This window comes from Eutrema salsugineum, unplaced genomic scaffold, assembly GCF_000478725.1.
Source record: "Eutrema salsugineum unplaced genomic scaffold, Eutsalg1_0 scaffold_8, whole genome shotgun sequence".
Classification (NCBI taxonomy): Eukaryota; Viridiplantae; Streptophyta; class Magnoliopsida; order Brassicales; family Brassicaceae; genus Eutrema; species Eutrema salsugineum.
In genome coordinates, this window is record NW_006256414.1 from 11,484,551 (window position 1) to 11,508,104 (window position 23,554).

Below are 23,554 nucleotides of genomic sequence, written 5' to 3' on the forward strand. Positions count from 1 at the left end.
TAATAAATTATAAAAATCATAAGAGATTCTCTTTTTATAAAATAAGATTAGTTACAAGATCCTAAATTTCTGAACAATACAACAATGTAATCTAGAAACATTAATTATTTCTTGGGTTTAATATCGATACAATAGATATTATTTACGATTCTAAGGGCATGATTATCGTTAGTTTTAAAGCGTTTTTTAATATTTTTTATTATTAAAATAATATAAAATAAATGGGACCATTATAAAAACTAAAGATCGTATCTTATTTAGAAACTGTATTTAGCATGTTGATGTCGAGTCAACTGCGTGAGGGAACAAGTTTTACCCTTAACAAAAAAAATGAAAGCCGCAAGTGCACAGCTAATCAGTTGTAGTATTTAGGGATCGAATCCACAGAGATTTGTGTGCATGATATTCTTCTACGGTTTTTAACTTTATGTCTAGAATAGATTGGTTTTTAAAGGTTGGTTGTTTGTCACAAATTAAACTAAAACAAAAGAAAGCAAATAAATATATCCTAGAAAGCAAGTAGAAAAATCAAATGGAAAGCAAGTAAAGCAAGTAAAATATCGAACTAAAGTAATTGTAATGCAGATCTAAATAAGCAAATAAAAATCGATTGGTTTGTAAACTATGGCTAAAAACGCTGAGCTTTTGGGAACTCCAAGGGATCATAATCGGTTTTAACACTAGGGTAGATAGATTGGGATTGACGGATATCGATATATAGGTGGTTCTAGAGCTAGAGTACGGCGGTATGACTACGTCACTGTCGTGATCATAATCAACTGTTTCTCGCAACCCTGACCAGTAGGTTTCCACTCTGGCCCTGGAAGAGAGAGAACGCAAGAGCTGCACAAGACTCGTCAATACTCACGATCTCGCCGCAGGTAGGTTTTCACTCCTGCGGAAAAATCGCCTGTCTCATTCTAGGGCTGATACTTAATGAAAACTTTCGCAACACTAACTATCTAGATCAGATACTAGGTGATAAATCAAGCATACATGCAATAAGAACAAGAATAAACAGAGAACAGGTCGAAATCCCAGATCTATAAACCTAGATGTCTTAATCGATTATGAGAGCCCCTTTCGGGAATCCTAAGCCCAACTCGGGATCTACTCAGACATGGCTGAGGCCGACATCATCATTGGTTTTAATAAAAGTAATGAAAAACAGTAAAGAAAAGAGATGAAGAAAGCTTCTCTATTGAAGAACTCGGACTTGAACAATCTTCAACAAAAATCGCATAAAAACGGCTAAAGGAAAAGGGTTTCTGTAAAGTATGAAGGGTTCTCCCTAAAAACGACCTAAATGACAATTATTTATAGTCATCAATACTCTATGGTCTCTAGGGTTCCGGAATTGAGGCTGAGAATGACTTTAGGCTTCAGAAATATGGGCTTTTAATTCGGAGTTTGATGGCCGCGGTCGGGAGTGACGTGACCGCGGGGATTTGGTGGTTGGCCGCGGTCGGGAGGCTTCTGACCACGGGAAATAGGCTGTTGGCCGCGGTCGCGTGACTTGCTGGCCGTCTTCGAGTGGCTCCAGGGCTAATGGAATATCTTGAGATCCAACCGTTGGAATGTCTCCAAACCAAGTGCATTTGAAAGCTGGTTGATTCTTCTATAAGTTGACCAATTTTGAGGGTGATCAGACGGTGAGAAGGTATTCGTCTCTCCATGAGAGTTCTGACGGTCTGCATTTATCCAAAAGAGTCTTTTTGTTCCAATTTGTGCCTCTTTATCCCAAATTACCTGAAAAGTCTTTTAAAATCCGGAAATATAGAAATTCTTTGAAAACCTTTGAAAATAGAGTAAAAACACATGTAAAAGATATTAAAGTGATCCATAAAAATGGTCAAAATCCGGTGTTATCACATGTGAGACCCATTTTTATAATAAAAAATTGTTTTAAATACTCATATAGATATTTAGCGTTGATGATGGTCTAATTGAGAGATTTAGGTTTGGGCATTCGGGTATTCGGATCGGGTTCGGATCGAATCCGATCGGTTCCGGGTTGATCGGGTATGGAGTTGTTCTACCCAAATCGGAACCGATTGAATTTTGGTTCGGTTTCGGTTATGAACCGATTTTTTTGGGTCGATTCGGATATTAAAATTAAGACCCGAAAACCGGTTCCTGATTCGGTTTGGGTCTAAACGAACCGAAAAATTAAAAAATGTAACCAAAATAACAAAAATAAACCCGAAAAGGCAATATCATATCCGAAACTTAAAACCTTGAATCCTTGAAATGCAAAAAAAATATCCGAACACGAGACATCAATTCATCAAACAACAAAGTTCTTGCAACACACAAAGCACTGAAACATGCTCACAATAATAGTTCAAAGTTGAAACTTGAAACTTAAAGCCTTAAACGGTTAAACCTTAAAACATAAAGTAGTAGACAGAGATTATAAACCAATTCTTTTCTTTCTGTGACAATCAAGATCCATCCATGCCTTCATGTCTTGTAGACCTAACATGTAAACAAATAAAGGGTTTAGTCTTAATCAACCAATATCAGTTTCACCAATCACCACAACACTGGTTTTTCCTACTATGAAATGTTTTACCTTAAAGCAGATTCAAACTTGATTTCACTTTGCACATACTTCAGTTAGGTTGCGTTAAATCAGGATCGTTCTCTACATCAAAAAACCCAAAAAAAAAACATGAATCAAGCATTGAAACTTATAAAGGAGAAGCTAAGAAATGAAAATACCTCTCATGAGATCATCTTGCAACTCCACATCCGCAAGCAGTTGCTCGATCGTTGAAACTCCTCTCTCATTTATTTGAATCTCACACTTTAGCCATTGCTGGGTGCACATCAAAACCTTTATCATGTAGTGTGTCAAGCAGCTCCTATAAGGGTCCAATACTCTGCCGCTTGTACTAAAATCAGCTTCAGAAGCAACCGAAGATACTTGTATAGCTAGAATATCCCTAGCTATTTGAGACAACATCGGAAACCGTGGACTGTTTTTCCTCCACCATGATAAAACATCATAATCTTGACCAACCATAAGCATTGGTTTCTCAATATTCTCTCTCAAGTAGAGTTCCAACTCATTAGCCGAGTCTTCAATTCCTGTCTCTTCTTAAAGCTGAGCGTATATGTTATCCATTCTTTGATAACCTATACCATTACGCAGAGTCCTTCTCTGAAACACTTCACCCCTATGAGACTGAGAAGAATTAGAAGATGTTGCTCCTTGCGGTCCTCCAGCAGTACCTGTTGTACCATTTCGGCCCTCCACTGAACGACTATTTTCCTCATACAAAGACTTCAATATAAGCTCAACCGAATCATACATTTGCATTGCCTCAGCACTGTCTTTACCATAAAGTTCTTCAAAGCAAAGCTGAGCAAACTTCATGTTCTTCCTTGGGTCAAAAACACTAGTGACTATCATAATCTGGTTCATCTCAACCTTATCCCTATCAGCAAATGGATTCCAGTACTTGTCTAACTTACTAAGCATAGCTTTTGCCTTACTAGGCATATCCAAATCAGGACCAGAACTCGAGCTTAGTGCTTTGATGTTAGTCGTAATGGTGACTATCTCATTATACAACTTATGGGCAGTGACAGACTTTGAAGATGAAAGTACCAATGTCCAATTGTAGAAGATGATAAGGAATTGAACCAACCTGTAGAGTCCCAATCAGCCGAGGTTGGTTGTCCAATCCTCTTATTACCATCAGCTTCTTCGAAAAAATACTCGCCATAAGGTAGATCTTCTGCTGCCATCTTCTCAAAGGCCACTCTAAACTTCAGTGCTTGGTCCAACATGAGATAAGTCGAGTTCCATCTTGTCTTCACATCTAAGGGAAGGCTACCTCTTGTCATCCTTCCTGATTCAACACAAAACTCAAAGGACTTAAGTCTGTTAGTAGACGACCTTACATAAGTAATCCCATTCTGAATAGCAACTACACTATTGTCAATCTCCTGCAAACCTTCCCCCACAACCAAGTTCAGAATGTGTGTGGCACATCGTAGATGAAGAAAGTCTCCTCTGAGCTCCAACGCATCATTTCCGAGAAGACTAAACCTTTCCTTGAATCATTTCATTGCTGAACTGTTGGCAGTGGCATTGTCCACAGTTACGCAGAACAGTCATTTTATACCCCACTCTTCTAAACACTCTAGCAAAACATTGCTAATCGTCCTCCCCTTATGATCGGAGACATTAAACCAATGATCAACTTCCTTAGCTGCCAAGTAGGATCGATGAAATGAGCTGTTATTACCATATAACTAGCTCCTATATATGGTGCGACCCATATATCAGTTGTCAGTAAAACCCTCTGCTTGTTCTGTGCTAAAATCCTCCTCATTGAAGCTTTCTTCGCGTTATACATCGCCACAATGTCTCTTTTGTCGGTTCTCCGAGAGTGAGGATGAGACAGTTGGACTTTAGACGTAAAATGTTTCCAGGCTAAACTCTCAACAAAGGCTAATGGCAGTTCTCCTAGAATAATCATCTCATTCGTAGCTTCCCACCATAACCATTAAGAGTTAGCACAGTTTGATTACCTGATTTTCTAGAAGCTTTCCAAGCCATGTATGCCTTGCAGCTGCCGATGTGTTTCTTCAGATTCGATGTCCCCGACTTGGTTTGGCAAGAAAACTCCTTAGCACAGTAATTACAGTTGCACTTGTCGTCATCATCTTCATGTCTTGTGAAGTGCTGCCAAAACTTGGATCTAGTCTTCTTCTTTGACTTAGAACCAGAAGCACTCTGCCCTTCAGTTCTTTTCTTTTGCCCTTGCCTTTCGAATCAGGAGTTGGTGTTTGAACATCTTCTTCATCTGTCCCATCGAGATCATCTACATCCATAGGAGCATCGCCATCGTGGTGGTTTGGACTGTTACAAGACGCCATCTGCAAAGTATTGAAAACAAAAGTTTGATCAATATACATATAAACATATATATCAATGTGAAATAAAAACAAAAGTTTCAACTAGAATCAGTTTATGAAACAAGAACACAGACATAAACTCATAAAGCTTTTCATTATGCATCGGCTAACACTAACATAAATCGGATTTTGGATTTTTGTAACCAGTAATCGGTTTTTACCAAAAAAAAGGAATTAGAGTCTGGTACTCCGATTCACGAAGACTGTGTAAGTAAATTGATGGACTTGAACACTCGATTCAACATGCAAACTTCAAAAAACAAAAAAAAATGGTGGAAATCGATTTCTTACCTCCGAGAGATTTTGCGAGGAAGCTGATGGTGGAGGCGAAGATGGTTTGGACCGTTTGGGGGCTAGGGTTTCCAGTTTTGATGAGTGGGATTGCTTATTGGAGGTATAAATGGTTCGGACCGTTTGGTCTGTGGTCGAATAGAAAAAGGTCGGGGAGCGCAATCGTTAAAGGTACTCAAAGCACGAAGAACCCTAGGTTAAAAATGTCGTATGTACGGGAAATAGCCAAATAGAGTAATAATGATGTTTTAGGTAATTGAAAGTTGTATTGGGTATCCGAAGATCCGATCGATTCTCGGATAATACCCGGCTCCGAACCGATACCCACGGACCCATCAGATATTTTGGCAGGTTCCCGAATCCGATCCGAACCGATTTTTTCGGGTCGGTTCCGGTTCGGTTTCTCGGGTCTGAGAAAAATGCCCAGGCCTAGAGAGATTCTTAACAGAACTTTGTATCAAAGAATCCTGAAATTTTGTTTTGGTCGATACACTTCGTACAACTCTTGTTATACTGTAAATTGGATGGACAGTTGAGAACTATTGAATTAAAATGGAAAAAAAAGTAGTTGGTGTATGATTTTAGAGCATCAGCAACAGTGGTATTGCATCGATGCTTAGCCCAAACAAAAAAATGAAAAATATAATTAAAATGAAGAAGCGATGTTTATTTGAGATCCATAAGCATCGATGCTTGGGGTGTACGTAGCATGTTCTTAGTGGACAGAGAGAAAAGAAGAAGGCTCAAGGTACATCGCGTGCTCTTAAATTATAATTTTTTTTAACACCCATTAAAGGTACTCCAATCAACAAAATTCTCCTCTTCTTAATAAAGATACTTAACTTAAGTTTAATAATAATTAATAGTTAAGCATTCCAAAATCGGTTGCTCCATTTGCTGATGCTCTTAGGTACGCAAAAGTTGATATATTAATTAAAATGGTAGTAGAAATTTAGTTGATATATTGTTATGAAATTTTCTCTGTTAAATTTTACGTAAACTCTTGTTGAATTCAGAATCCATAGACCTGCCCTATAACCCCTCCACGTACAGCAGCCACTGAGTCACTGACAAATACATATACCAAAATAAAAGAGTTTCATAATAATCAGTATTCTATCAATTATTATTAGTGTAATTTGGGATAGCATTTTCTACAAAATTAGATAATAAAACAGCAATAATCATTTATTTCAACATGAGATGGACTCAGCACTCAACGGTATTATGCAGTCTGCAAAACTACTTGTGTAACCTAGTCTCTTCCTCCCTCTTATTTTTCTTTAATATATATATAGATGATTTAACCGTAAATAAACCTAACATGGAACATTCATGTCAAACTGCAGTTATCCTATGACTTGGTTCATTCAATTTGCACCCAAGCACCTACACTTGGTACGCCTGCGTGTACCAGAAACATCATATAGTATCCGGGAGGAGCAATCTCAGCCGTTGATGGACCCAACGCATTGATTCTATACGAATTAGTTAGCCCTTCACGCGTCACAGATAGTAGCTTTAAGATCACCATCCTTTGATTCATCGCCAAGGAGTGCGTAGTGAAGGAAGGTGCAACTATCCTCACAGAGAGAAGATCAGTGGTCAGAAACTGTGGTATGGAGAAATCCACGTTGAACAATCTCTTGTAACTCACTACTTTGTCATTGGTCAATATCTTCGGTCTTATTGAGTCCGATGTGAAAGATAAATAAGGAGGAGAATAAGCCTCGAGGCTTAGTTCCGTTGGATACTCGACGTTGGTAAAGTTGTAATAAATGTGAGGATTACTTCCTCCGACTAAAACCCGACCGTCTGGTAACAAAACCGCTGATGAATGGTACATCCTAGGACGTGATGAAGTGGACATAATAGAGAACCTTCGATCAAACGGGTGATATATAACGGGTCGGGTAACCGGGTCGCATGCGTTTTCCCATCCGGCCGTACCGGCTCCTGCGCCGTTTACAATAATGACATTACCTGTCGGTAAGAGCAGCATGTCCCCCATGACACGTGGCAATGGCATGGTTTCCATTTCCCAACTTGGATTCTGATCGGTTAGCTTTAGCCTCCCGCACGTGGAAATGGCACGCGTGAATCCGTGTTGGCTTTTTGCACGTGAGAAGGCGCCTTTGGGAGCTCCTCCACAAACCATAATTTCAACTTCCATAGTATTCTTGGTTTCATCTATTGGAAAAAGTATCGAAGAGCCACTGCTTGGGTAATTCCTTGGATCACCACCTGGAATCTCTGGAAACTCTCTGACGATTCGGTTGCTTTTGTAATCGAACACAATGGATCTTGTGTTAGCGAAGACAAATAAGTTCCCATCGGGTAAAAGATGTAGGAACGGATATAAGTTGTTCTCGTTACTTCCATCTGTAGTTTCTCTAAGAAAGTCAAATCTTGATCCTCTATACCGATGATGATCGGGTCGAGGAAAAAATTCAAAGTTGAATTGTCTTCTTCCCCCGACAACGATTATACGTCCATCTGGTAAAATTTGGTTGGTCGCATACCATCTACGTTGGGCTAGATACTGAGGAAACTCGATCCAGTCACATGTTTCACCATAACCACAAGGGGAAAACATTCGAGTAGCGCGCTCACCATCATTGTATCCACCGGTTTGAACCAATGTTCCGTTGGGAAGAACCGAACCAGAAGAACACCATGTATCGGTTTGGACTTTTAAGGCCCGGTATGTGTTGGAGACAACGTCGTAGAGAACTGAATGCGCTGAGCAATCGAACTTGACGGCAGTGTCACTAGGATCGAATCGACAGATGCCTCCCGGTAAAGAAAGATTCGAGACGCCAAAATCGGTACGGTCGAACATTATGACCATGCCATTGTGGAGAAGTTGCATGTGCATGGCGGATATACCGATATTGGGTACCAATAATTCCCATCGATCGAGTTGCATCAGAAATGGTATTGGTTCACCTATGGCTATGGAAAGGCATAAGATAGATGTTGTGACGATGAATGTTTTCACGGAGTTGATCATAGTGATGCCTTTGTTCTTGGTTTGATGGTGAGTTTTAAGTTAGAGGTTGGTCGTTTACTTTCTTGTTGAAGAATTTGGTTGGAGTACGTCCAATTATATATTGTCATAGATTCTTTTACATTACATTTTTTTTTATTAAATCGACGATTCTTAAATATATATCAAAATAACAACATGCGTTCGATAGACATGCACATAGACAAAATATTTAGGTAACTTTAATATGAAATATAGTAAAGTTATAGTAACAAAAAAAAGGAATATAGTATCATGGGTATCAAAATGTACAAAAATGAATTATAATGTAAACAAAATTATAACAAGAAAAATATGAAAATATTAACAAAACAGCTGAAATGCCATCAAAAACTAGAAATTAATTGAATTAATTACAAAAACCAGTATCGCTGAGAGTTAAGAAGCCAGGGAATGATAAAACAATGCACACTTTAATTCATGTCACTCATACAATTGATGCAACTCACTTTAAACATGTAGAATAATATGATAATATTTATCATTAAATAATCTCTTTTGTGGAACAAACCTTTCACTTTCCGCATGTCACTCATGACGACACTACTATGCACACTTAGAACAAAATTAGAGGTATTTTTGTTTTTGTGGAATTAACCCAGTGCAATAAAAATTCAGAAAGTGCTACAGAACTCAATCTACTCTAAAAGTTTCAAGGATTTAAACTTTTTATGGCTTAATATTTAGTCTAAGAGTTTTTGAGAAGTAAAAATTATAAGGGATAACTTATAAAACGTTTACATGTCAAGAGATAGAGTGGTGTTCCACTTCCAGTAAGACTATTATTGCTATAAATGTAATTAGTGTTATAAATTGGTAAATATAAAATAAAATAAATTGTCGTGGTAAACTTAAGTGTAGAGGAATCGCTCTTTGGAATGGTCGTAATATTTGGAAAGAAATAAGAGGCACTTCTTGGATTGTATGTAAGACAAAAACAAGAAATATTAATATATTTTCTTAATAATGTATTGTACACTGTACACATGCATGACTCCTATCATATCGTAAAATGCAAACAATGTCGCACAACTCAACTTGGAAAGTCCAAAATATATTTAAGTTCCTTATTTCAAAATGCCTCAAAATATTTTTGTTGAAATATTTTCAAATTAACAATCATATATATTTTTACCGTTTTGTTATTGTTTTCAATTTTTCAATTTTTCAATTTTGTGAGTAATTTTACATGTTATTTATAATTATACTTATATATGATGATTAGACATGAATATTAAGATCGTCCATTCCGTTTGGATTACCACATAAAATCTCATGAGAAAAATAGAAAAAAACATATAAAAAAAACGTTGTTTTGGTTTATCATAGTTGATCTCAACACTGTTGATACTGTAATGACTAATGATAAGGTAGGCTTGATTCAAACAAAAATAAATCTATGGAAAAATGATTAGAAACCTACATTCACAATTTTTGTTTTTTTGTTTTTTTTTTGCTTCGTTTTGGGAGGTAAGGTTTGTATTGTTCTTTAGATTTTGTTTTAAAGTTTTAAAATTATTTTCACAAAGGAGAAGAAAAAAATCATAAAATTATGTGAGGAAGATGGGCTTCTATCTTCACATCTGGGCCTATGATTTGGGCTTACTTTGTCAAGATTTCAAGTGGATCAAGATTGAGTCCAATAACAAAAGAGGAAGTCGTTGATAAAACGGAAAGTACGCTACAAGGAATAACGTCGGCTACGTATTGCTATAAAAGAAACAAAGACTTTGAAGCCAAACCCGAACACAAGAGAAGGAGTCAAAGAGCCGTGAGTACACAGCTAAGATACAGAGGGAGAGAGAGCAATTGAAAGAAGAGAGAAGAGGGAATCCAAGAGAGCACCAAAAGAAGTTTGAGTCTTCTTTGTGTTGTGATTCAAATCTTCTCTTCTATTGTTCTAATCTGTGACTTGTACTTGAAAACAAAGAGAGCGCCGGTTAGTGCGTTTGTGTAATCTTTGATTGATAGTGAAAGTTGTGGGAGACGGTTCCCACTCCAGACGTAGCGGTTCGAGGCCGTGAACTGGGTGATCAAACTTTTGTGTTATTTAAATTTCTAATCATCTAATAGATCCTAAGATCTAAGCACTCAGGAGAAGTTAAAAATCCTTACAAGTGGTATCAGAGCAATCCAGGTTTGAGTGCTAGAAGGATTAGGTTAGAAACTCAATGATGACGACACAAAAGATGGAGGTGAGCATGTTCAACGGATCAGGTGATTTTTTGATCTGGAAGAAAAGGATGCTCGCGTACTTAACCGTTCAAGGTTTGAAAGATGTTCTTATGGAACCGACATCCAAAGACGTGGATGAAAAAGATCCAGAGGCAATAAAGAAAAAGAGCAAAGATGAAGCTTCCAGACTGGAGCGAGATGAAAAGGCTTTGAATCTTATTTTCATGTGTGTTGGAGATCATGTCTTAAGGAAACTAGACAAGTGTGTAACCGCAGCTCAAGCGTGGGCTACTCTTGAGAGGCTTTACATGGCAAAGACTTTGCCTAATCGGGTCCATTCTCAGCTTAAGGTGTATTCTTTTAGAATGCAGGATTCAAGATCAATTGATCAGAATGTAGATGACTTCTTGAAGCTGATTGCAGATTTGAGCAACCTCAACATTGAGATACCAGAAGAAGTTCAAGCAATACTGCTACTCAACTCTCTTCCCCCTAGATATGATTCTTTAAAATATACTCTTAAGTATAGTAGGGAAGCTATTGAGTTGGAGGAAGTAGCTAGTGCTGCAAAATCTAAGGAGAGAGAGCTGGCTGAAAATGAAAAGCTTTCAAGATCAGATGGAGAAGGGTTATATGTTGAGGCTAGAGGCAGATCAGAAAAGAGGTCAGAGAATGGAAGAGGAAGGTCTAAGAGTAGAGGAAAGAAAAACAACAAAGGTTGCTTTGTCTGTGTAGATGAAGGACATTGGAAACGTGATTGTCCTCATAGAAAGAAATCTGCAGATTCTGCAAATGTTGCAACAGATTCAAAGGAACCAATGGTGTTAAGTGTTAGCTCTCAAGATACTAAGAAAGAATGGATTTTGGACTCGGGATGTTCATACCATAGTACACCAGACAAAGAAGTCTTGTTTGACTTCAAGGAGTTTGATGGTGGTAAAGTTTTGATGGCTAATAACACTCATTATGACATCAAAGGAATGGGAAAGATTCAGATTCAGAATCCAAATGGTTCTGTAGTGATACTTAAGGATGTGAAATACATACCAGAGGTGAGTAGGAATCTTATTTCTTATGGGATGTTAGAGAAATCAGGTTGCAGATATGATGGAGGTAACTTCAAGGTTCAGTTCTACAAAGGCAAGAAGAAAGTAATATCTGGAAAATACCAAGGTGGTTTGTATTATTTTCAAGGTACAGTTTCTAAAGTTGACGTGAACATGCCAAAAGCTGAGGTAGAAGTGAAAAAGAAGAAGTTAAAGAAGGTGACATTCAGTGAGAATCATTCAAGGACCTACTCCATATCGTTTTGAAGCAAGAGATTTATTAGCTGAAGGTGGAGACTCTTCTTCGTCAGAAGGATCTAAACAGTTGGCTGAAATTAAGTCTAAGAAAGTTTCAAGGGATTTGCAAGAAATCAGAAGATTTAATGAAAATCTGAGCATGGAGTTTAAGGAGAATGACGTGGGAAAGGTTTCAGAGATATTGGGCACAGGTATTTTTGGAGGTAGAGCTAAAGGGGATCTAGTTCTATCTACGATTCAAACAAGTCAAGACATAGCAGATTTGGTAAGTGAAGCAGTACCTGGACAAAAAGCTCAGGTTTGCTGCGATCTTCTCAACCTAGCTTGAAGGGTGGTGCAGCTCCAGGTAACTATATTATCGACGGTGTACTCTCGCAGGAAGAAGAACATAGAAACAGGTCAGTTTTTTGGAGATGTTCTTCAGTCGATAAAGTAAAATCAGTTTGATTAATGGGTTAAGGGAGTTACCTGGAGGCAACTGGAATTACGGTGAGGACACTTTGATTCCAGGTGGAGCTGTTGGGAGATTCAAAGGAATACAAGTTAGTAGTGTGTTCTTGAATCTCGGAAGCAAGTCGAGAGTACAAGGTTCAGGTTAAGGGATTTACCTGAGGTCATCTAAGTAGCTGAGAACATGAGCTGTTCATCGGGAGAAGCTGCAAAGAAGATGAAATTGAGACTATGGTTAGTTTCAGGTGGAGTAGCTGCAAGTGATTCAAGAAGAGGTTGATTCAAAGTTCAGTGCACATGATACGAATCAACAGGTCGACAAAGATGAATCTAGTTTTCTGGAGAAGCTACAAAGTATGAAATTAGAAGATTTCATAGTGTCTCAGAAATATCAGTTGATACAGAGACAAGCAAAGATAGATGGTTCAGGTCAAGAGGGTTACCTGGAATCATCGGAACAATGAACAAGATGAAGTGGTTTAGTTGCTACGAGGTTGTTCATCAGTGAAGCTGCGTAATGAACCGGTCGGAATTTTTCCAAAATTTCGTGAATTGGGAATCTCAGAAAGGGTCAATTTCAATCATCACAGCAAGGAGATGAAGACGAAATTGAGAATACCTGAGATTACAGAAGATTATTGCGACATAAGAATTGCAGGAGATGCATTTTTTGGGTCGCAGAAAATTTGCATTTGAAAATCACTATCGGGAAGAATCAAAGGAGTTAGAGCTTGGCGGCTTTGAGTGGGAAAGGGTGAGAGCACCGGCGGTCACCAGAGAATATCGGCGAAGGAGAGATCACCAGAAACTGCAAAGATGGTGGTCCGAGAAGGCATCGAAACTGCATAAGCGTGTTTCACCATCGAGAAAGGAAGAATGAGAGAGAGTCATGAATCTCTCTAATTGCTTCATACCAGTATGGTGGAGGATTTCATCGCCGGAAGAAATTCTGGTCAGAGAGAGTGACGGTGGTCGGAGTTGCATCAAGTCTCTCGCCATGGTGAAACGTCAGAAGGGATCGTGAAGACATCGCCCAAGGTGGAGATTGTGAGGAAGATGGGCTTCTATCTTCACATCTGGGCCTATGATTTGGGCTTGCTTTGTCAAGGTTTCAAGTGGATCAAGATTGAGTCCAATAACAAAAGAGGAAGTCGTTGATAAAACGGAAAGTACGCTAGAATAACGTCGGCTACGTATTGCTATAAAAGAAACAAAGACTTTGAAGCCAAACCCTAACACAAGAGAAGGAGTCAAAGAGCCGTGAGTACAAAGCTAAGATACAGAGGGAGAGAGAGCAATTGAGAGAAGAGAGAAGAGGGAATCCAAGAGAGCACCAAAAGAAGTTTGAGTCTTCTTTGTGTTGTGATTCAAATCTTCTCTTCTATTGTTCTAATCTGTGATTTGTACTTCGCCGGTTAGTGCGTTTGTGTAATCTTTGATTGATAGTGAAAGTTGTGGGAGACGGTTCCCACCCTAGACGTAGCGGTTCGAGACCGTGAACTGGGTGATCAAACTTTTGTGTTATTTAAGTTTCTAATCATCTTATAGATCCTAAGATCTAAGCACTCAAAAAAAGTTAAAAATCCTTACAAATTAATTAATTAAAACTTATGAATTAGTAACAATAAAGATAAGCCCAAGAAAAAAGATGAACCCACCAATTACACCAAGATAATATAGATTATTTAAAATTTGATTTAAAACCAGAAAACCATCCGGTTTTAGTTTTTAACAAAACCAAACTCAAAAGCTTAACAAAAATGGTAACCAAATGGGTTAAATTTAGATTAAACTACAACAAAACCAATTAATTTATTTTGGTTTGGTTTGATTTTTTGGTTATGGTTATTTTTTGGCCTCCCTAACGAATAACGATCATCTGATTTTTGTAGCTTTCAAAGTGAAGTTGATGAGCTTAGTTTTTCGGATATGGTTTTTTGCCTATCCCTAAGATTATCTGATTTATGTAGGTTTTAAATTGAAGGGGACGAATGAAGCTCGTTCGTAATTTTGAAGAAGAATTGACGTTGCATCTTTTAATTAATTTAAAAAAAATATTTATCATTGTTTTTTTGTTACAGGGTCTAATCAATTTTCTCTAAATCATTCTCAAAGCTTCGAGTGTGAGTCGATTTTCACAATACAAATTCAACCAATTTTCTGAAACTCAGAATAACCGTTAACACACAAAACGACAGAGACATGATTTGTATTACTATCTTTACCTAAATAACATATATATAAATATCAATATTACAACAACATAAAAGGTTAGAAAAACATGTAGACCTTGAACTCGAACAAAACACTAATGAAAAGTCAAAACTCACACACATCAAAAACCAAATCCAAAACTAAACTTTTCAGACTTTTAATTGGATTTGGTTCGGTGTCTGAGTCTTTTCCTCTCCTTCTAAGTCCACCCACTATTCTTAGTTCGATATTCTACATTCGATTCACTAGTAATTATTCACATTACATATATAGATGATCATATGCGAAACGACTACACTGATATCATTGGTTCGATGCATCTACCGACCATGATGGTTTTAACAGTATTTTCTGGTCCGCTACGAGCTGGGCTGAAAGAAAGTGCACCATATGCCTCAGCCGGATAGGTCATTTTTGTAAAATGTTTCACCAACTCATATTTTCCCTACACACAAATGTTACAACAAGCTTGAATATTTTATGTATGTATATATTAGAGGAAGGAGTAGAGATAGAACTAACCTGAATCTTCGCAGAAACAATTTCAAGTAATTTTCTTGAGTAGCAATGAGACCATGCCTTATGGTTGTAAGCAGCCTTAAACTTCAACACTGCTTCCTTGTTTATGAAATTGACAAAAGCATACCCTCTGTTTAGTCCACTCCTATTCAATTTCGTGCCATAAATTGTGTTAGTAGATAAAAACAAAAACAAAAAACTGAACTACAGTACAAAGTTCATGCAAAAAGGAAAGACAAAATTGAATTTTTATATTTGTATTTCATGTAGCTCGTTAAATCCTTTCCAGATAATCAATAATTATCGTTTATCATTTCCAAGATTTGTATAGCATCATTTCGTTTTTCCTCTTTCTTACACGCATATGTATATATAAAACGAACATGAAACAAACACATAATGATAAACTAAATAACGACAAAAAATTACTTGAAATCGATTGGGAGATAAAAGAAATCATAAGCAGAGATAGGCGGCGACTCTTCATTGTTCTCATTTTTGTTGGCTTCTTCGCAATGCATGTCCATAAAATCAATCATCATCTCCCTGCTGCAAATATTACAATCATGAGCTTCATTATATTCATCCTAATAATATCATTGCATGCAACATAAAATTAAATTATGTCTCACCTCCTACTTTTTTTTGGTAACCTAGAGGTAACAACGTACTATTCTTCTGGCTATATAATGAACTATGTAATTAATATGATGTTATATATAAACGTACGTGTATTCGTTTGGTATGTTGCGAAGCATGACGGTGGTGATGTGTGCATCGTTAGATTCATCTTGATACTTGATTATTTTCCTCCACGTCCTTTTGATGTTTCTTCTCCGGCTAAAAACCCTTTTTCTACTAGCCGGTGGAGGAGACAGCTCTTGCATAGGGCTTGAAGAGTAACTAGGAGGCGATTCTTGTATAAACTCCAACGGATTAGGGTTAGGGTTAACATGCCAAAGAGGATAATATATAAAGATTGGTGGTGGAGAAAGGAGGTAAATCAGCGGTGGTGGCGAGTAATAGTTACAAGGGAGATAAGGATTGTATGGAAAGAAAACTGGTGCGTATGAGTTTAGGGTTGGGCTAGCTATAAAGGAGACCTCGTTGATCGCCAGAGGTTGATAACCGGAATAGATTGTAGGATTTGAAGAATCCATTAATGGAGGTTCGTATGGAAACAAGATATGATTTTGTGTTTTGTTTATATATAAAAATATATGTCTATATATGTGTTTGTGGGAAACGTATTTGATATATATGAAATGAAGATCCAACGCCGACTGTCTAATGATCTCTCTTCATCATTTCGATTCTTCAGTGAGTTTTCACCGTGGGATTTATTCTTTAAGGCCTAGAGATCCGTGAAGCTCTTGTAGCTTCCACGATATGAGTTGAAATGATTAGTAATTTTTTAGTGTTAAGAGTTGAAGTTGAACTCATTGAAAAAACACAAAATTTTAATTTTTTTAGTATAAAATGTTAGATTACTAAAAAACATATGTAACTTAAATTGCTTAAATTGGTCTAAATAGATCAGTATAATTATAGTGGGTCTTAATGAACACTATAAAAGACCTCTAAAACTAAATAAATTTTAACAAATTTAAAATCTAAGCGAGGTAGAATCTAAATAAAAGTTTATATCCATTTTAACATCTTTATATTTTGATATAGTTTTTAATTTTACAACTAGATTCTGTCATTTCGGTTCGCATGAGAACTATTTTTTATTTATATAATATTAATATATTTTCTTTTTTTATTTATATATAATTTTTTAATAAATGATAAAAAAATATATTTAAATAGAATTTATTTTTATTGATTTATTTTTTCTAATATTATATATGATCGCGATTAGAAAAACATTATTCAAATCCATCCATTCATATTAATTTGAAAAGTAGCACAATTAAAAAATATCATTATAACATATTCATTTATAAAAATATAAAAAAACTAAAATTATTAAAGCATTTAACATGTCCGTTCATATTATTTATATATTTAAATATTTAATAAAATATATAAAAATATATTATTTTCATCTCTGTTATTAAAATATATTATTTAAATTTAAATATTTAAATTAAATCTAAGTTAATATTTGATTATTATTTTTTGTAAAGATATAATAATAACTTAATTTTGGATAATATAATCTATATTTAAAGAAATCTATAATAAATTTAAATTAAAAACTAAAATTTCGAATTTATATTAAAATTAAAATTAAAATACATTAATTTATTAATATTAAACTAATTAATTTGATAAATTTAAATTAAAACTAATATTTTTGTTTAGTAATATTAGTTTAATAAGAATAATAAGAAATCAAATAAAAGTTCTATTTGGACACAAAACATCATTCTTTTTTAATAGTATAAATATACATAACTAATAATTTTACAGTAAATTAAAATATTATTTAAGATAATTCACAAAAAATATAATTTTTAAAATACTAATTTATGCATTTTTGATGATTGAGTTTTGTGGTCAGTTCATGAATTTCTGAAAAAGTATTTTTTCTCATGTCTAGTATATTTTTTAAATTTGATATTAATATATTAAAATATAATAATACAAATAATAGTAAAAAATACTGTAAAATCGCTAATAATGTATTTTGAATATATAAAATTAATTATTATTTACAAACTAAAAAATAAATATTAGAATAAACAATTAATTTTTTCATATTATTTTCAATAATTTTGAAAAATTTAGGATATAATATAAAATAATTTACAAATTGTTTTATAATAATTCTGTAATAATAATATAGAGATTAAAACAGTATTACAGAACTAATTATGTATCATTCTTATTTTTTTTAGTATATTCTCTTTTACTTTTTCTATCTCTTCTGTTATTATTTTTTATTTTTTGCTTCAGACCTCTCCGGTTATTGTTATCATTAAAAGAGTAAAAAACTTCTTTTTATATTGGGATCTATAATAATTATTATCATCACAAACTTACACTTTTATAGTTTTTTCATTTATATATTTGTTTATAATGTATTTGAAGAGTTATATTTACAAATTTCTTTTTTTCTGCTTTAGAAATTGAAAACTTGATTTTTTTTTATATATATATAGAAATTCGACTACAAAATCCACTCTTATAATTTTCTTTGTCAAATCATTACTCAGAGACAGCCGGCGAAAGGAACAACATGATATAATGCAAAACCTTGACGCGGCCTGGAAACACAATGATGGAGTTCTGATCAAAGATCACAACAAATGTCCTAAGATGCAACTAGCCAAAAGAAAAAAAGTCTTAAGCTGCATCACGTCACTTTTACAGAAGCAATTATATTTCTTTGTCAAACTAGACTGTATGAAAGTATCATATTGAAAACTGTACGAACAAGTGGAATCGCATTTGGCTTTTTAATTTTCTTTTTACAGTTTCTCAATTTGACTACAGCTGCAACTTGGTTGTAAAAACGTCTTTCTTTTGGTTTGGAGTATAAATTTACATTCAATTAAAAAAAAATGTTTATTATTTAATTTTCCACAAAAATTTTATGTTTAGTACATATACTAGAAATAAGCATAGATGAACAATGATATTTTTGTTTGAACAAAAAGAGCAATCATATTTTTTTTTTGTTCGGGTAGAATAGGACTAGATAATTAGGACACTTTTGAAATGTGGAACTAAAAAGTTTTAGAATAAAGAGAAGTCAAATACAAAAGCTTTGTAATAACAATTTCCCAAAATAACAACAATCTCAACAGACGAAATTTGGACTCTAGCCACCAGACAATAACAAGATTACCGGTTTGGGTTTTTTTTTTTCCTCCACTTTTGGTTATGTAATAATAATGACATCTATTTAGGCATTTTCCAACAAGAGCTCCTCAATGAGCTCAGCTGCTTGCTCAACCGTTGTGATAGTCTGTGCTTTCTCCTCCTGCATTTCAATCCCAAACGCTTCCTCAAGGCCCATCACAATCTCCACCTGAAACCCAACCACAAAAGCCATGAGTTTGTGCATATCAATCGAATAGGTGTATGAGGAACCCTTCATAGACTATCAATCTAATCATTATGGTGAGACAATATGTGCTCGAAAACATGAAACGATTAAGCATCAATAAGTCCACTGAACAGTTGAATCGAACGTATCTAAAAGCAGGTGGATGTTAGACATGAGAAGGTTGTAAGTTACCGCGTCAAGAGAATCAGCACCAAGATCAACAAATTTGGTCCCAGCCGTAACTGTCTCGCCATCTTTAAGTGAAAGTTGGCTTTTGACAACTTCACACCTTCTCCACTGTCTCAGGTTTTGCCTGTTTACCAACAAACAAAAAGTATGAAGCTGTCAGCAACCAAATTCTGTCAAGTCCGCGATAGAGCATAATTACATTGTTCGCATATGTCGAATTGGCTGAAGAGTTCAAATTAGATTCGCAAAGCAATACCTCTAATATCATTCTCCCTCCACAATCACATTTTTTCGAATATGAGATGTAAAAGTACAATGAAAACATTATATGAGAGAAGAAAAAATGCTTACAGCGCAAGAAACACTCAAACGAGTAGGAAGCGGGCGACGCGTAAAAGAAAGATTGCTTCTTCCAATGCTAAAACATTTAGCTGGATGGCTAACTGCAATTGCCTGCAATCGTATTTAAAAAAAACAATTCAATTCGTAGAAGTTAAACATGAAGAAGCAAAGCAAAACATGAAAACGAGGTGTTGTAATTTAAGAACAACCTTCTCGATTTCTTGAATACCATAGAACTTAAACAGACGCAATTAAAAGTATATCTAAGAACTAATCCTATATGCTAACATTCAATCAGTCGAAAGTTAAAACTCGAATGCAAAGCAATATTTTCACTACAAACAAACGAAAGATTACATATAACTAAAAACAGCGAACAATCTGCGAGAACAAGCTTCTCGATTTCTTGAGTACAAGAGAACTTAAACAGAAGCAAATAAATAAACTCTATAAGAACTAATCCTATATGTTAACAACATTCTACTTGTTCCTTTACAAAAGTTAGAACTCATGCAAATTCAGATATAAGAAAAATCCAGTTCGACTAGAACAACCAATCAATTTGATCAGATCGATGAGATTTATAGTTCCTGCAGAGCTAAAATACCTTAAATTCGAGAAAACAATAACTAACTTTCCTCATTGCAAAATTTACTAGAACCAAAGTCATTTCAATAAATCAATTTATTTGGAAAAGAGCTTAGCCAACGATTCTGCAATAAGATCTACCATTGAAGAAGATAAAAAAAAAAACCTAGATCGAGATCTATAAATCACAGAGATGATGGAAAGAAAAGTAAAAATAATAATCAGATCTATAGCAGAATGAGATCCTACGCAGCAAAAAAAAAAAAAAGAGATTCGAGATTTCAGGTGAAAGAGAGAAAGAGAGAGAGACCATTTGTCGAGGATGAGCTTGTAGAGAAGTAGATGCAGCAGCCATGGAAGCCATGAATCCTAGAGAGAGAGATCGGAGTGAGATAGAGAGAGGCGGAGAAGACGAAGAGATCGAGAGTGAAGAAATTAAAGAAGTGAGAGAATTGGATTTTTATAGTGCAAATACTTTCTGAGATTCCAATGAGCGAGAGAATGCAGACAAGTTAGGTGTGGTGGGTGCTTGGTAGATGGAAGTTGGAAAAAAAATTATAATTTTCAATTTTTAATAATATTGTGAGAAATTTGCCAATAGTGTATTTTCTAAGAGCATCTCCAATGTATTCCCTCATTTTTGTCTTTAAAATGAGGGAACTGCAAAATGGAGTTAGATTTCTCTTCAATGTATTCCTCCAATTTCAACTCCAAAAAGAATATTTTGAGTATATTCTTTTTTTATTATTGTTAATTACTAATAATGCACTCTATTTATAAAAATTACAAATTAATCTATTTATTTTTTTTTTTCTTAAAACTTTCATAAATTATAATATTATTCTAAATTCAACCACTATAATATAAAAATAATACTACACACCACTCAATCTGGTTCATTTGGACAATATTTTAATGATCTTGGTGGATCTAGAATCAGTTTACCCAATTTTTATTAATCAGTTGTTGTAATAAATTTATTTTGCAGGTGAAAATGGGGTAGGGGTTGGAGAAGAATTTCCTCCAAAATGGCATTTGGAGGAAGAAATGGGATAGGGTTGGAGATGCCCTAAGTTTGTAATTTTTAAAAAATTAGTAACAAGTCTTCATTCTCTCTTCTCTCACTTTTATTCAAAATTTTCAAAATTTATTGGGATTTTTGGTTTGTAATATATTTATTCGAATAATAAATTTCCAACTACGTTTAGAAATGATTTTGGCAAAGTCCAGTTTCTTCGATCTCTTCCAACTACAAAAAAATGATTATTGTTATAATTTCTATTGTAACATCACAAATTTTCTATTGTGACGAAAATATTACAATTTTCAAAACATCACAATAAAATCGTCACAGTCTCATATCCATTACAAAAACGTTACAACAATTTGTGACGAATTAAAATGGTAACAATTCGTAATATTTTGTGATGATCTTTAAACAGCTACAAAACCGACACAAATTGTGACGAATAAGAATGGTAACAATTCGTAACATTTTGTGACAATCTTTACAGTTACAAAAACAACAAAATTTATGTCAAAAAATACTGTTACAATTACGCAACAAGTTGTGACAAAAGATTATCACAGATTTATCACAAATTATTACTATATTTAAATCACAAAATCATCATAAATTATGACCAAAATAGTTTCTTAACAACTGTTACAATTAGTGACTAAATGAAAGTCACAAAAACAACACAATTTAGTGACTGATACTATCACAACTACGTCACAAGTTGTGACAAAAGATAATAGCATAATTGTCACAAAATTGATTTGTATAATAACATTTTTTGTTTACAAATTGTTACAAATTTATAAAATATTTTTAATTTAATTATAGCTATATTTTCTTATATAATAAATAATATACAATAAACCATTAAAAGAAAGATAAAATAAGCAATTGATAATATTAATTAACCACCAACATCCGAAGCAAAGTTACACAAACCAACATAAAAGAAATAGTTCTAATAAACAAAGTTACACAAACAAACTTAAAAGAAATAGTCCTAATAGAATACTAAAAAAACAATCCTTAAAGATAAGTAGAAACAACTTGATAAAAAGCAAACTAAACAATACTAAAAAATTACTAGAAACATTACATGAACTTGCTTGGTGGTGGAAATAGTGGAGTTTGATCTATGCATTCTGATTTGCAAGAGACTGAACAATTTTTTTCATAGCTTCAAGCCTTTTCTGAATTTGCTGATTTTCTTCATGGCTCTGTTTCTGTTCAGCTTCCAATTCCTGCAAACGAGTTATCATCCATGTTTCTTCAAAAGCATGTGGTTGATTTGGAAAAGCTTCAACAGATGGTAAAACCCCACTTAGTGCTCCAAGTCCAAAGAGATGGTTTTGTTTAGAAGACCCATGAGCAGATGCAGCAGCCTAGCATAGAAAACAAAAAAAAAGAGAGATGACCACAACAGTCACTAATTTTTTTTTTAAACATTCGTTAATCAAGCTAAAAAATCAAATACTAACACGCCTAACTGAAGACAACCATGCTAATCAAGCCAAAAGAATTTGTAATTACACCTGCTTCAGTTACGCTGAACACAAACACACTAATCAAGCCAAAGAACACAAACACATTTTCAAAAAAAAATTCCAAAATAGTACAAGTTTAGAAATATTACCTTGACATAAATTTCAAATTTTTTTCAGTTTGGCCAAAACTTTCAGCAGTCACGTTCTCTTCACCGGCAGCTACAAGTTGTTCCAGACGTTCTTGTATATACTTCTCATAAAGTTCTTCAACCATTTTCGCTCGCTGATCAACATAAGTCCTATCACGCTTCTGGTGCACTTTCTTCATCACAACAATAAAAGAATAGTCTTCATTGTTTGCTTCATGTAAACAAAAATATAAAACAAAGTGAAACAATAAAAAATAGTCAAAACTCAAAATTAGCAATAAAAAAAATTTCATTACCAAAAGATCTTGAACTTTGGCGCATGATCTTGAACCAGCAAGGTGAGAATGAGGGCCTAAACCATTGCGATTAGACAATCTAGAAGCTCGAGCCTTCTCACTGTTGGCTTTTGCTTTTGGTGTTGCCCAATGAACTTGCATTAAGGTCCAATAATCAAGCAGAATCCAATCTGGTTTTTCACCTTGATTTTTTGCATGGCTTATCATTCCTCTGAGGCGATAAGCAGCAAGCTTATTAAACTCACTTTCAACTTGATCATTGATGTTAACATGCCAGTTAAATTTTGTCTACAAAAAATGAGTTACTTTGGAAATGATTTATTGCTATGAGAAACAACTGAACCGGGAAACAAAGAATGTTTTAAACAGTTCAAACCATGTTCGTTTGTAGAAGGATGGCACTTTTTTCCAAGAGTACCATGGTCCTCTAAAACAACTTTGAATAATCTTCCTGACAGCTGTTGATACTTGGGTGTGGTGTCCAAACCTTGTCAATTGAAATAAATTACTTACTAGTTGCTACTTACTACTAATAGGTTGAAACCGTATTC

The 23,554-nt window shown here is 34.7% G+C and overlaps 2 protein-coding genes and 1 pseudogene across 2 annotated transcripts; all 3 read right to left on the reverse strand.

Moving 5' to 3' along the window:
* Positions 1–6,589: 6,589 nt before the first annotated feature.
* LOC18009929 (aldehyde oxidase GLOX) lies at positions 6,590–8,236 on the reverse strand. The gene has a single exon (XM_006392447.1). The coding sequence runs from the start codon at positions 8,234–8,236 to the stop codon at positions 6,590–6,592; it is 1,647 nt and encodes a 548-aa protein (XP_006392509.1).
* A 6,471-nt stretch (positions 8,237–14,707) lies between these two features.
* On the reverse strand, positions 14,708–16,094 carry LOC18009712 (protein terminal ear1). The gene is made up of 4 exons (XM_024159247.1): positions 15,664–16,094; positions 15,364–15,483; positions 14,938–15,079; positions 14,708–14,860 (listed from the first exon to the last, which is right to left on the reverse strand). Exons 1-4 carry the CDS (start codon positions 16,092–16,094, stop codon positions 14,708–14,710), a joined length of 846 nt encoding a protein of 281 aa, XP_024015015.1.
* Positions 16,095–18,573: 2,479 nt separating this feature from the next.
* On the reverse strand, positions 18,574–20,474 carry LOC18009713 (annotated as a pseudogene).
* Between the last annotated feature and the right edge of the window lie 3,080 nt (positions 20,475–23,554).

Bases quoted from the DNA above. Each gene is read 5' to 3' on its own strand.
- LOC18009929 (XM_006392447.1), bottom strand. From the start codon at position 8,236: ATGATCAACTCCGTGAAAACATTCATCGTCACAACATCTATCTTATGC.
- LOC18009712 (XM_024159247.1), bottom strand. From the start codon at position 16,094: ATGGATTCTTCAAATCCTACAATCTATTCCGGTTATCAACCTCTGGCG. The intron at 15,484-15,663 runs GTACGTTTATAT...TAATATTTGCAG, and splicing joins AACATACCAAACGAATACAC to CAGGGAGATGATGATTGATT. The intron at 14,861-14,937 runs GTTAGTTCTATC...ATTTGTGTGTAG, and splicing joins TTGTTTCTGCGAAGATTCAG to GGAAAATATGAGTTGGTGAA.